Source organism: Stegastes partitus, unplaced genomic scaffold, assembly GCF_000690725.1.
Source record: "Stegastes partitus isolate 25-593 unplaced genomic scaffold, Stegastes_partitus-1.0.2 Scaffold472, whole genome shotgun sequence".
Taxonomy (NCBI): Eukaryota; Metazoa; Chordata; class Actinopteri; family Pomacentridae; genus Stegastes; species Stegastes partitus.
Window position 1 is genome coordinate 412,081 of NW_007578203.1, and position 14,575 is coordinate 426,655.

At 42.6% G+C, this 14,575-nt stretch overlaps 1 protein-coding gene across 1 annotated transcript in view; it reads right to left on the reverse strand.

The window, feature by feature from the left end:
* Positions 1–12,548, reverse strand: part of LOC103360909 (T-lymphoma invasion and metastasis-inducing protein 1-like) — a 33,047-nt gene extending 20,499 nt beyond the window's left edge. Inside the window, exons 1-5 of the mRNA XM_008286843.1 lie at positions 12,469–12,548; positions 3,319–3,406; positions 2,289–3,207; positions 827–1,283; positions 231–403 (exon numbers count right to left, since the gene is read on the reverse strand). Of these exons, the coding sequence (XP_008285065.1) occupies positions 231–403; positions 827–1,283; positions 2,289–3,197 (1,539 nt within the window). The 5' untranslated portion in view covers positions 3,198–3,207; positions 3,319–3,406; positions 12,469–12,548. The remainder of the gene's footprint in view (positions 1–230; positions 404–826; positions 1,284–2,288; positions 3,208–3,318; positions 3,407–12,468) is intronic.
* Between the last annotated feature and the right edge of the window lie 2,027 nt (positions 12,549–14,575).

Consider the following 14,575-nt stretch of genomic DNA (forward strand, 5'->3'; position numbering starts at 1 on the left):
CTGCATGGGGGACAGACAGCGAAAGGTCAGAGGTTAAACAGCACACTGGCTTTTTCACATTCAAAATAAACAGCTCTTTGTTTGTCTGTTTTGATTCATTGCTAATCATAACAAGTCAGAATGTGCATGAAAGGAAAGAAAACGGACAGATATAGGTCAAGGGTAATGTTTGTGCACAGCAGAACTTGCATTTATGCACAGACCAGGTGATATTTAGGCATTTTTCTTACTTGGAACAGAAACGCATCTCCCAGGGAATTGCTGAGGCAGAACACAAAGTCTTTTTTGGGATGCTCTGGTACAGCCTGGACAATACTGTTCTCTACCCAAATGGCATGCTTGGGGATGCTGTTGTTGTCAATCCCTGAACGGCCATCAGTCTCATAAAAGAACAGAGTGCAACCTGGAAAACCAAAGCGATGTATTATTTAACACCACAGACGCTCGGTGTGCTCAATATGTAGGAGACAACAACAATAATTCTCATGAGTGTTTAAAAAGAAAGACTTTCTCAACGATTTAATCCTGCTCTCCAGTGGCCAACATTAAGAAGTGCAGCATTGCTGATTTATCTGTGAGAAACTCATCCTCATAAATAGAATACTGATTTGATTTTAAGCCAAGTCTAGAACCATAAAAATTAGCAAAGAGGCGTGTACTATGTTTTAATTAGAGCTTGGTTGAAGACAATTTGATTTCTGCCAAAGCTGTCAGCAAAAAACTAAATGGGAACAAAAAATATGTGTTGAATGAGCTGAACTGACACTGTGTTTATGGAATTAAGTGTAAGTATACATTTTATGGCCACACTGAATGCATAACACACCTTTCAGGGAAACCCAGTAACTCTTCCACTTGCGTCTTGTGGCTGACTCCACTTTCTTGTTCTTCTTATGTACGAGGAAGTTCTTGACAGCAAGTTTGCCAGCTTTGCGCACCATCCCCTGGACGACGCTGAGCAACAGGTCAGACTGGTAGGCGGAGCTCATCGTGCTCTGCTCATCACTCAGGGCGGACCCCGCCTCCTCCAAGCTCTCCGTTTGGCAGGAGCTCATTTGTAGTTCCTGACGAAAGTTCTCGTACACACCCTGTACACACTCGCTGGCCCCGCCACCGCTGCTGCTGCCGCTGTCACTGCCAGCGAACATGTTCCTGCCATGCACGGAGCACACGGAGAAGGAGGCTGACATGGTCTTGTAGCGTCGAGACTGGTGCTCTGCCTCCGCTGTCACCCCGTCGATGCCGCTGTCCTCATACTCGCTGCCCTCCCCGGCTGTGACATCCTGAATTGTGGCAGAAGCACAAGACAGGTGAGAAGGCATGTCAACCACGTTTTCTTCATCACTAAGAGAGCGGCCAGTCAACAGCAGCTCCTAGCCTGACCGACAGCTAAGCAGTCTCTGCAGATGCAAGATAGAGCCATTCTTGTAAAGCAAAAACAGTGACTAGAGAGGCCTGAAAGAGCCCATGGGCTGCCTAATTCTAAAGTTCTGCTTAAAAGTAAGCAAAGCGTCTGCTGTTGTGCGAGTACAGCCTGCCCTCCCTGTGGCACCGCAAGGTCTGCCCTCTCCTACCCACATGGCCAAGGGCTCCTGGGAGATGAAGGGGGTTACACTGAGCTTGGTATCTCCATCTGGTCACATGACCCAATCATGCGCTCCAGAGCTCCATTCAACAGGGTTGACGGTGCCCCGTAGTGACAGGGCCACCATACACGTTTTACTGTTACACTCTTCCACAGGCCTCCCTTCATTATCATAACAAAAGACCAAGGCATTTCTAACGGGGAGTGACTTTAAGCTGTGCTCCCTCCTCCCATCACTGCAGTCTCCTCTCCCAAGAAAAACAACGGTTTCATCAGGAAACGACACATCGCTCCCCTGACACAAGCTTTCTTTTTACACTTAATCTGTTTCTGGAGCTTATTATCCGTGAGGTGAATGCAGCACAGGAAACGCTCAGACACAATGGGAGGAAAAAATGAATGAAAAAAGGGAGTTGTCTTACTGGTGATGCTACGAGACTACATTAAGATTCTGCGCAGCTTTTCATACTCTGTCCAAGAAGCACAAAAGAGCCATGACACAGCTTAAACAGTTTAGAGCCTTGACATTTCCCTAACCAAAGAGTGGATCTCACAGACATGAATACGCTGTTTACATATTCATGGATGGACAATGGGATTTGTTCCAATTTCAGTTCAACTTTGCCACATTTCAAATTAGATTATTTGAGCCAAATTAGCACTTTAAAAGATCAGTACATGGTGAAATTACTTCAGATCTTACCTGTATAGTCTGCGCCCTCCTGCCTTGCATGCTGGCACACATTGCAGCTTGGTGGCTGCTCAGGCCTTCAGATAGGCAGTGGGAACGCCTGCAGGGAAGGGTGTACGCACCATAGGTGTTCCCATCCTCTTCTGACGGGGAGAGCATCTTATCATCCTCACCCTCCCTGATAGCCCTGTTGGTGTCGTGCCACTTGGCATAGCGGCCATGGGGCTGCCTGTGGGTAGGACTTGTCTGGCTGTACAGCTCATCCAGGGAGTTCGCCCTGTCAGCAGAGTCTGTGGGGCTGGACTGCAGGGGGCCTTCGCAGTCAGTGAAGTCTCTCTCGTTGCCCATGTCTATGATCTCCTCTGTGCTGGTCAAGTGATCTTGACTGATATCAGAAAGGGAGAATTCCAGACTGTCATCTCGCCACATGTCTGCAGATTTAGACCTCTTCTTGAAGCTGACGGTCTCCTTAGAGCATTCCCTAGTTTTCTGTAAGTACTTCACCTCGTTTGTGTACACGTCTTCATCCTGCACCTCTTCTGCCGTGGGACCGGGTAGGGTTATGTGCATCATGTTCATGTGCACCGAGGGATTGGCCAGGTCATTGTGAAAGGACACAGGCCGCAGATTCATGGCCACGCGGTCCACCCAAATGGGACTTCCAAAGTCTGGGAGGATATTCGTCTCATTGAAGGGTTCCAGACCATTGTCAGCTAGGGACTGTGGGATGCTGGGAGTGCTACTTGAGCGTGTGCTCGTCTCAGAGTTTCTGTGCTCTATTTTCCCTGATGAAGCATGGCGGGAGCGTCTGGATTGCTTGTTGGAGATGCGAAGAGACCGAGACATGTGCTTACGTGACAAATAGCCACGGCTGTTACCGTAGAGGGCATGGTCTCCGTTCTGGCTCTCAACATTTCCCATGATTCAGAGGCTGAATAGAGGGGGACATAAAGTTTGAATAAACTTCAAAAGAACAGTAAATATAGAAACATATTGTGTCATTAATAACAGACATATAGCAGACAGAATCAAATTGGCCTACCTGGAGGATCATAATGATTTTTCTGGCATTTTGTCACTGGATTTCCAGACAGTTTGGTCCTTGGGCTGCTGGAACAATCCACAAAGCTCTGGAAAAAAAAATATATTAATCATTAAAAACTTGTGCCAAGTGTGCTTCCAATCCTTAAATGGTATTAGAATTAAATAAGGGCCTCTGTTTCAAGAAATCTGCTCCAAAGATGGAAGTGTACATGTGGGACGTGACATGGTTGTTGCCAGCCTAGACTTTCCCCTTAAACTACTCTGATACTGGTCATAAAAAAGACATCAAGGAGTTGAAATAATTAAAGCAAAATCGTGGAGCAAATGTAACTTGACCTGATTTATTGTGCTGTTTCTTCATCCCTCACTATTCGGGAGAAAACAGACAGTTTTAGCCTTGCCAGCTAAATAAACACAAGCCCAAGATTGTCAGAGGAAGTGATCCACTCAGCCCCTTTCAACATGCATAGAAGTTTTGTGAAGTGGAGGGTATATAATGACAATATGAGCATTGTGACAGCCTGACTGAACACGAGTTATTCAGAGCTGAAGTGAACCGTCCATGTAGTGTTGTTGTCGTCTGTTCTCAGGCACTATCTCCTGCATTAGAGGACTGGGAGCAGGAGGAGGGCACAGAAGTTTTCACCATAATGCACATTTGGACTCTATTTGCCTTTAGGCTGCACAGCCTGCTCTAAAAAAGGTCCTGTTCTATGCCTGGGACCATCAACAGATGGGACAGAGGATTAACCAGCCACGTTGGAGCTGTTGTTCCTCCTGATGTGCGCTCCCCTCCTTTTAGGACAGACCCTTTGGGGGGCAGCAGTGTTTTTTGTCTGACGCAGACGAGTGTGAGCCCAACCCTCTGCTGCTGCATGCACTCAAGACTACTGCGAAGAGGGGGCGTTACGTAAACTGGAGCTGACCCTGTTTTTCTACCTTGTTGCCAACTTCTCCCCCTCCCCATCTTCACCGTGTCCCCTCGTCACCTCTTCCTGCTACTGCAGTGCACAATGTTTTATGTTGATGAGGTCCATTTATTTTTCATAGAAGTTGCAGTTTAGTGCCTGTTTAATTTAATCCCATTTGGCAGAGGGAAGAAAAGGAGGAGGGACAGAACTATGAAATACCACTGCACTCATCACAGGAGAAAAAAAAAAAAAAGATTCGCTGGGGGACACAAGCATGCTTACAAAATGTAAGCACAAACACTACACCGTGGGCTACTTCTAGGCTTGTTTGTACCCTTTCCCCACACAGTACCCTTCATTTTTCATATGTGTAAGGTTAAAATTTAATGGCTCTGCAGATGTCTTTCCCCGAGAGAAACAAAACATGTTTTAGCCCCGATGTAACAGCCAGTATTTATGGATGAAGTTTCTGCTATTTATAGGGGAGTTCTAGTATGTTACTGTGTATGATAATCTGATGTGAAATTAAGGTTTCATTAAGGTTTAATTGAGGTTTCAAAGCGGTGATGAGGAGCTTAAGTAGCGGAAGATGTGGTTTCCTCAGTTCAGAAACCACATCAGTCACTACAGTTAAAGCAACTCACTGCAGTGACCTTGGATTTTACGGCACATCATCATTTGTTCAGCCCCGAAGAACGTGAAGCAGGTGGTCATCCAATATTCCAAAAGATCAGAAACATAAGAATAACAGTTTAATTTGAATTATTGTGCAACAAAATGACCCATTACTGTGACTTTTCTGTTCTTTTTTCATTAAAAAGGCTGCATCCAAGTCTAGAAAAACTCTTGGAGACCTGGAGAAGGTCTTAAAAATAAAAGAAATTGTTTAAATGATGAAGCATGTATGTTTAAAAATTTAAAATACAGGCAGATTACGTTTCATTGCATTCGAGTTACCAGAATATCTGAATACAAGGCTAAAATGGCCTCAAATCCCCAACACAATGTTCTCCGGAGCTGCAATGTTACTGGTGCACAGAATCCATCATCAGCTCTTTATTAATACATGAGGAAGAAATGCCAGGGATGGAAAAGATTTTTTTTTTTTCAGAGCACTAAATCCCACCGCACACCCAGTGGGCTCTCCCAGAAATACCTGCCAACATATACTACAAAGTAAATGTCCATGTCGCAGCCCTGTACCATCCTTCAGACACATATAAATAAATAACAAGGGAGTCAAAAAATTTGGCAGTGTGACAGAGGAGCCAAATTAGTGGGTCACCGCTCATTTTCAGCAGGAAGCGCGAGAGCACGGGACAGCGGGACTAAGAAGATTCATCATTTACAAGCCCTAATTGAAATAAATAACCACAGGAGACACACACAGATGCGAATAAAGTACTGTTTCATTGTGACTTGAGATTATCAACACAGCAGCTTGAAGGAAGGCACTGGCATTCACCACAATTACCACCACTTTGGGAAGTTGTAAACAGTGACGGCATGAAAAACATCAAGCTGCTTCGAAATGATAAATGCTCATTGGCAAAGATCCAATTCATAAAAATCCAAGTCTGTTTGGGCCTGGCACTTTCATTTTGCACTCCCTATCCAGGATGTGTTGTGTTGTAAAGCTCAATGTCTAAAAAAATATATTTCATACCACATTTATGTATCTTCTTGAACTGCAGTTTTGCATTCTATCCAATCAGCTCTTGGATGTCAGCATGAAGAATTAATACTGCTGGACTAAGGCTAATATTTATTTTGTTTTCTTGATGTAACTTAATATTATTTACACAAAGCATTTTTAGATTTTGCTCTGTTTCAGTGAACAAGTCTGGATTTATGGTAATTAACAGCTCACAAAATACCATCTAACAAGCTAGAACTCATCTCTAATATCTGCAGGACAATATTGGAGCATAAATGTCATACAGCCTGATTTATGCCACAATCCCGCTATTCTGCAACAACATTGATATCTGAGATAGTTCGGGGGGGGATTGTATTTCCATTCAGCATGCTGCTAGTTGAGATCTAGTCATCCTGGAAATATGTGACAGGTAGATTTAAGGTCTTTTTGCTAATAAAGAACACTTAAAAGTCCAACTTATACTCGACAAATTCTTGGACGTGCTGCAACAGGAACAAGGGAAAACTGTCCTAACTCCCACCTGCTCTCCTCCTTTAGATCCTTGAGGACAAAAATGTCAAGTTGTTTGTATCATCTGAGGAAACGATGAAAATTCTTGCCCCACAGCAATAAACTGAGTTACGGTCTGTCAAAACAAGGCAGAACCTAGTGACAGTGTGAAACACCTGGTTACACACTCCTATACTTATGAACTCCATGTAAATCACTACAGTTTAATAATACAGCAGGTAAATCTCATGATGCAGGAAAATCTGCAAAGCAGATTGAAATCAGACCTACAATGTGACAGAGGATACAAAAAAAAAACTGAGCTTATATGTTGCTTGGACCCTGGCAACACATTCCTGCCATTTAACCTAACTACACTGGTGAAAGGAAAGAATGCATCGGGCCGACTAGTTACAAGCTCCAACACAAAACCCTGTAATCTGAACACTCCAGTCTCTAGAGATAATAACACAGGTAGCTGCATGGTGGAGGAAGGGAGGAGGAGGGGGGGGTTTACCAATGAAAGACTGCACTCAAGACAACTCACATTTCCCAGCTGATATAGAGTCATATGCTTCTGTGCAAATGGAAGTACCAAACAGCAATCTCTTGTTCTCACGACTCATTTTCTGCTCTCTAGTGTGCTTGACTGTATTTAAGATTCTATTAGGCCAGAGGGAAATTTAGCATCAAAAAAAGCTTGCGTGCTCATTCAAAGGCTTCCACATCACTGAGAAACATCCATACCAAAAAAGGGGGCATTCATTTGGGGTCTTGATGAGCAAAACAAGTACTTCCTCCAGTCTTCATTTAATAGTTTAAATGAAAACTATATACTAGTCTTGTATAGCCAAAGTATTTTTCTGACTTGAATCTGTAACCCTAGAAACCTTGAATAGTAAACAGCTGGAAAAAAGGAGCTCGCAGTGACAATGAAAGCAGCTTGACTCGTCTTGGAATAGCGTTGTGCCAAGTGGTGGCACAGACTGTGCAACAGGCTAGCCAGCATTTGGCTCATCTAGACAATATTTATGCAACCTTATTTAAAATGTATTTGTAGAAATAATCCAGGTTGGGTATGACAGTTACATTGATATAGTAACAGGTGAAGTAGCATGACATAAAAAACACTTAAAAAACATATTTCAGAATCAAAAATGACAGACGATAAGCAAAAAAACATTCAGTCATTTTGCATTTTTGCAGAGCTGAATGAAGACGATTGCAAATGCTGCTGCTGTGCGTGACCCCATTGACCCCGTCACAAGAGGCTCAGGTGGCCGTCTGCTATGGAGACATTGTTAATGTAGAAGAGCAGCCAGCAGACTTTATATGATGCCAGCACATATCAAGCAGAATAATAGATGACAGTGGAACGGGCGTGAAACCTGAGAGGACAGGTGGTTAGCAGTGGCAAAGGCAGATTGCTAATTTGATGTTGAATTTTAGATACAGAGATAGACTGTTACACATTTAATGCATGTTGTCTGTGGAGGTTGCAAACTAAGCAAAGTAAAACATTAACTGTGTGAATACAAAAGAGTAGAGTGAAATAGTTTGACAATGTTGTTTGTTAATTGCTTTTACAGTACTGCTGTGGAAACATGAAATATCTTTTTGGATCCTCATCTAACTTTACTAAACGAACACTTGTACTGCAATGTTTTTCCATCTTTAGAAGAGCAAAAGATAAACCCCACGTTTGCAAAAGATCAATTTATTCGTGCCCTTGGTGCCTAACTTTAAAACAAACCTATGTTCTTTGCAATAAATGCTTTGATTTTAGAGCCTGTTGTTGAGCAGCAGCTGGTGTTGTTTAGCCTAGTGACACCTCTGTCCCTGCCAGTGTTTTCTCTAGAGCCTCAGTGTGTTCAGAGGTCACCTCCTCCTGTTTAAGCTGTGCACAGCAGATGCTGCAGGTTTTGTTGGGTCAACAAACCTTTTGTCCACCATATAGATTTAAGAATTCTATATAGGCCTCTATGGCTACAGGTAAAAATGCAGCACATTAGGGTTTAATTTAAATAGCAAAATGATTTAAACCTCTTTTTTTATACATTGTTCAGTAAAGTTGTTTGTGTCTCACTAAAGATCCCTGTTAATACACCCTGGTTGTGCCAGGAGATGTGAGAATTGAACAAGAAAATATCAATTTAAAGAGATGCCAGTGATGCAGCTAAATCTAAAGGCAAGAGCAACTATCCTCTGTTTACTAGATTTTTCCACTTTCATCGGTGCCATCAATACCAGCAATTTGCTGTCCAGAGGGTCACAACTGAGGTGCCATAAGGCCACATCCTTCCTACAGCCTTTTAGCTCCTCTCTGACAACCTTTGAAGTACTTGAGCAGCTGTTAGTTGAGGGCATACATAAGCCAGACACCCCTGTTAAGATTTATGGGGGTGTTGTAGTGATTCCTGTAGCTACAGTTGTGTTGGAGGGAATTTGTGTTTTTAAATCTGGTAAAAGGAAATAGTGGGATGTTTGATAAAACTATAATCTACAATATACACTGCGACAGCTTTGTGAAATGGTTCTATAAATGTGAGCCACCGCTTTATCCTCATTGTTGTGTCAGATAAATGTAAAGCCCCCTCATTGACTTTGACAATTTGGGATATTTACAAATCAAAGGAATGTCATATATTGGCGTATACATGTTTATAGTATATTAACACAACTGTCCAAAGCTCCAGTCATTTTCCTTAATTGATGTTTCTATAAATCTCTAGCCTCCTTTTACCTTTTTCATTGATATTCATAACAGTAGTTTCTGTAAAATCCACAAATCTACTGTTAGATGACTGTAAAACGAAGACTTGCACTCATGCAAGATCATTTAGATGTGACCAGAAGTAAATCCTTTTGAAAATTCACTTAAACTGAAGTCTTAATAATGTGGAACTTGATCACAAACTGAGGAAATATTCCCTGCTCGATCATGACAGCTGGATCACAAGAACTCAAGATCAATACTTAATTGTTTGTGATGAAAGAATTCATCAGGGACGAGCATAGAAATGGTCTGTGTAATGAAAAAGGCTTCAGCTGCTGTGACAAGATATCAAAACCACAATCACCAGAGACTTTCACAAGCTGACCTTCTTATATCCTGTAACTGTCACTGTCAGTGAAAAGGTCTCCCTTGGCTACATGGAGCATCAACACTACTCTGCCTTTACATGCTTCACATTCCAGACTTACAATTTGCTCCTCCACAGTGTGACTCTAAACATACCCAGTAATTTTACACTCACAAAAACAGCAGATATGCTCGACAGTTTTATGATTACAGATTTGTGATCAGCAGTATTAATGGTGGGAGCCATTGGTTACAAAACACTATCTGTTGTGTCAACTTAGTGCATGTACCAGGGGATATTATACACTGAACACTGGCACAGTGTGATGAAAATGAGAAACAGCTGTAAGCTGAGATTAGACGTTGACGTAAACAACTGCAACTATTTAACTTGATAATAATATCTTACTTTACAAAAACACAAGTAAACAACATACACAACATCACTGCACTAAAAAATGCAATGGAACCATGTAAAAAATATGCAATCAAAATGTTGGGACAATATTTTGCAATAGGGAAACTTCATGTGTGATTCATTCAGGCTTTTCCACACAGGCAATCGTTTGCTTCCAGGTCAGTGAGTGGGAATACCAAGCATGCCTTCAGTTTGAGTGTGTTTCCTTTTTTCTGCACCACAAGTATACACAATCCACTCAAAATCACATCTGGGTCAACGTCAAGACCCATTTTCATCATTTTGATTACAATATTAATGAGAAGGGAATACACATTTCAAGTTATGTTGCAAATAGTTACTGAAGAAGGGAGACCATGTCTAATCCAAGTGCAGTAGGCGATTAGAGAAGACTGCATCAGTGTGCTCCCAGACTCATCCGAGATATAGGTTGAACTTTCCAAAACAACAATCTCAAAGACAAATGCATGCCCTCTTGGGATTGCTGTGCTCCTTTTGTTAAATGTACCAGTTGCATGTCCAAAATTTAAATGTACTGCAGAGATTTGATCCTAATCATATCTTTGGGCTCAGCCCACAAAGTCATCCCTGAGCGCCACCTCAACCATAACACCCCTGGAGCTCCCAGCTCCCTGCTGTGCTGCATTGTGCACTAGAGCAGAACTGAAGTAGATCCTGACACACATGACTACACAAAGTTGGGTAGAAAATTTGTCCACTTCCTCAAAGCAATGTTTGTCACAGTTTCCAGCACAGGCCGTTTTTATTGGCCTGTATGCCACTTAAAAATTCCCATTTCAACTGCATCAAGTTCCCACATCCATTTACCAGGTTTTGACGCCTGGTAACTAATAGTAAGTTTCTTGTATCTAAAGGCATCAAAGGAGGCCATCATGCCTGTGTAGAAGAAAAGGATTGTTTTACTGCAGTTAGACCTGACAACTGATATCCTGTACTTCCGAAAAGCTCAGTGGGATGCAAAAGTTTACTCAAACCTTGAAGTAACAGGAGCATTGCAGCAGCCCAGCAGTCCCATGTAACCACAACCATCACATGATCACATCATAGTATATTTCTGTCTTTATCTCTCCAGGCTTTTTGGTACTCTACTTTTAGAAGCAGCATATAAAGAAAAATACCGCAAAGTTAGATTAGGGTTACATGAATTCTGACACGAACAACTGTCCATGCACTCTTAATAAAATACAAATTAGTCAAATACAAAAAATTCAAAAAAACAGTGTGACTGTCAGCTAATAAAATGTCATGCAGCTTCATGTGTCAGGACTAGGTCTGTGCATTTGAGAGAAACAAAGCTGCATGCACTATTACAACAAAAAAATACTGCAAAGTGCAATGGTTTGAGCTGTGTGGCGTCAAGAGAGTGACAAGAAAAACCTTAGAGTGAACTGAATGTGCCACCCTGCTGAATTCTTAATTTTATAATAACCTAAGTATCGGAAGGACCACATGATCTCAGATGAACTCTCTTGGCTTGTAAATCTACAATATAACCTTTGTTCCACTGCACGCTGTACCTTTCAATTAAGCAAAGCTTATCGCGTAAGACCGTGCAAATCAGTTATGTTCTTCTACTGAGCACAACTTTAAGACAAATGCAGAAAAGGATCCCACTGCAAGTCGTTTTCATAAAACGGTTTTTAAAATAATTAAGTGATTGTGATTTTAAAAGCTTGCACTCCTCTCATAACTGGGGCACTGTCAAGATTTACAAGCCTGAAAGCCGAAATCTGACCTCCTGTCCTCCTAAGCCTTCAATGTTCAATACATTACCATAACTATGACACCAGATGACCATTTCTCGCCCCTCTCCCCACGGCAGGAGTCACAACAGGGCTTTCGAACACAAAGCTGGGATTTTAAATGAACTCACACATCATAAAGACCTCCAGCTCCCCCCCTCCTCCAGGATGTGCTTTGGGAATTCTCCTTGACTTTGACCATCTCTCCCATTTGCAATTCATCATCTCTCTTTCTCAGCATCACAAAACCGCCACCACCGCCGCTGCTTTGTCATTACAACGACAACACACACAAGCTGTATTGTTCCTGCATGGCAGTGAATGGAGGGCAATACAATGGCATGCTGCCTGCAGTTGTAGGTAAAGTTTTTCCCTCCGCAGTGCTACAGGTATAGACATGGTGGAAACCCCACCCAAAACACAGGCTGCAAGGACCCCAGGGTAGGGTCACAAAACAGAAACATGAAAAAAAAAAAAAACAGGTAAAGAGCATGAAAATGTACACACTTGTGGGAACTAATGAGTATATTCTTTCCACAGCTAATAAATCTTGAAAATCTTGGGAGGGTACAACATAATTCACAACAGCTTTGGCTTTGCAAGTGACAAATTCAACTATTCTCTGACATTAACTGAAACCTATGCTTACAGACCACATAAAGCGCGTGACTAAAACTGGTGATATTTGGCACCTCTTTCGGGAAGTGTGAGGTTTGAGGCTGGAGACCCATTTGTCTATTCTGTCAGCGAACACACAGCCAAACACACACAGTGTCATAAAGTATATAAAAATAAAAATACACAGCAGCAAATGCAGTGGCTTACCTTACTATGTACTACCAAGAAGTGTTAATTCTGTGTTCTCTCCCCACAGTAACCAAGACAAATCCCATGTAAGGGGGGGAAATTTCAAAGTCCACATGAGGGTATTATTGATACTCCTGCAAGTCCACAGTAGACTGACTCCTATATGCAAGGATGAGTTGAAGAAGTGAGCGAGAGAGCGAGGGAGGGGGAATGACTTCTCACAACCTCCCTCCCTCCCCCTCCAGCTGACTCTTTCACACTCCCTCCCTTCTTGCTCCCTCCTTCATTCTATAATTCCATCCCCCTTAACTACAAACCTATTGCCAGCAGGAATGTGTGTTCCCTCCCTCATCTCCTCTGTAATTGCCCTTCCACTCCCCCCTATGAGAAGCGTGATATTTACTTTAAATGTTGCAGCCTTTTCATTGTGCAAAGACTGATAAGAATAACAACTGTCCAATTCAGGCCTGCATCAGTAGAGGCGTTAATTTAAGCCTCACCTGTGTTTTGGCTAAGATAGAAAATAATCTTGGTTTCTTTTCTCTTTTTTTGTGTGTGGTTTAAAGAGTAAAATTTAGAATACCCAGATTCTAGAAAATGAAAGTAATGTTTGCCTCAAAGGCAGTGAGGGCTGAAAAAACCACAGTGCTAATGTGTTGCACTGTATAATTTCAGAATAGTCAGCCCAAAATGGACAACGTGAAGGAGAGAAAAGGCAGGACTTCTTGTTGTTATAAGGCACCAGCGATGTCGTGTGGCTATCACATCGGCAGTGACAGTGGTGCCGGATTCATTTTGAGATGATTGAAACCGGTGGAGGACACAGGGGAGAGAGAGAGAGAGAGAGAGAGAGAGGGAAAGGGTAGGACGGAGGAGTGAGGACACAGCAACGTCTGTTCAGCTGCAGCCTGCATCATGTGCTCCAGAAGCAGCCCTGCGTGCACACCGAGCAGTAAAACATGGCCCGAGCTAGCTGAGAGTGTAGACACCCTGACAACCACACAGAGGAGAAGCAGAGAGAGAGAGCTGAGCTTAGTCTGTCTGAAAGGAGTTCAGAGATTGAAGGGGTGAATTGCTATGTCTAGGTTTTGTGATGACTATGACCAAAATAAAAAAGCACTCAGCGCTGTGGTCAGGTTGGCTTCCTGTCAAAGTAACTTCACGTCTTGCCAAAAGTTGTGACCCTGATATTAAACTAAACCTCTGCGATTTCATGGTAAAGACAGGAATGTCCGCTCCAAAGAGGCATAACCTGCATTCTTATGAGCTGTTAGAGCTCGGTTTCACACAGGTAATCTGTCAGGATAACACATTGTTCTTTGAGGTTTTGTGCCAAAAACCAGTTTCATCTTTTCAATTAGTGAAATAATTTGCTGGGAGGTGATTCAAAAAGCCTTGGAAGCACATGATACAGTCCAAGGATGTAATGTCAAGAGAATGTTGCTTAGATAGATTAGTTATTTAAGCCATTATAACTCACAATCAACCATTATCCCAAAGTGACCTCTGTTATATTCCTCTGTATTTGAATGTTGTAGTAAGTTTGTGTTACATGAAATGAGGTCTCCTCATCTGCATGTCTCCCCGCCCAAAAACTCCTGGATAAGGCAGCAGCACAATAAATGCATCTATCAGTGAAATGTGGGTTAATGCTGAATCCACGTCTGCTGTCACCACAGGCATTTCAGAAATGTAGATTGCTTGCATGGAGCTCAGCTAAACAAACGACTCTGCTTTCTCATCACTGGCACAAGGCTATTAGATCCCGCGCTGTCCGCACTCAATTTAGGAGCTGATTGAATTGGACATCCAATGCATTGACAGGCCATTCGATACTGCTGGAGCAATTTGGCAGGTGAGACTATGGTTACAGATCCACAGCAACACTTCAGACTGCTGATGCTGTCCAGGTGTCACAACTAACCACAATCACTGCCAATCACCTTCAGCCATGGTGAGCGAGAAAAAGAAAAAAAAAAAAAATCAGCTGAAGGCAGAATAATGGCAGACACATGCGCCAGGATATACAGCAAGTTTAGCATCTTAAAACGAAATTAAAGCCGCAAGCGGCGATGGACGGGTCCTCGCCCTACGCTTGTCGGCCTTCGCGCACGGCGGGGTGTGG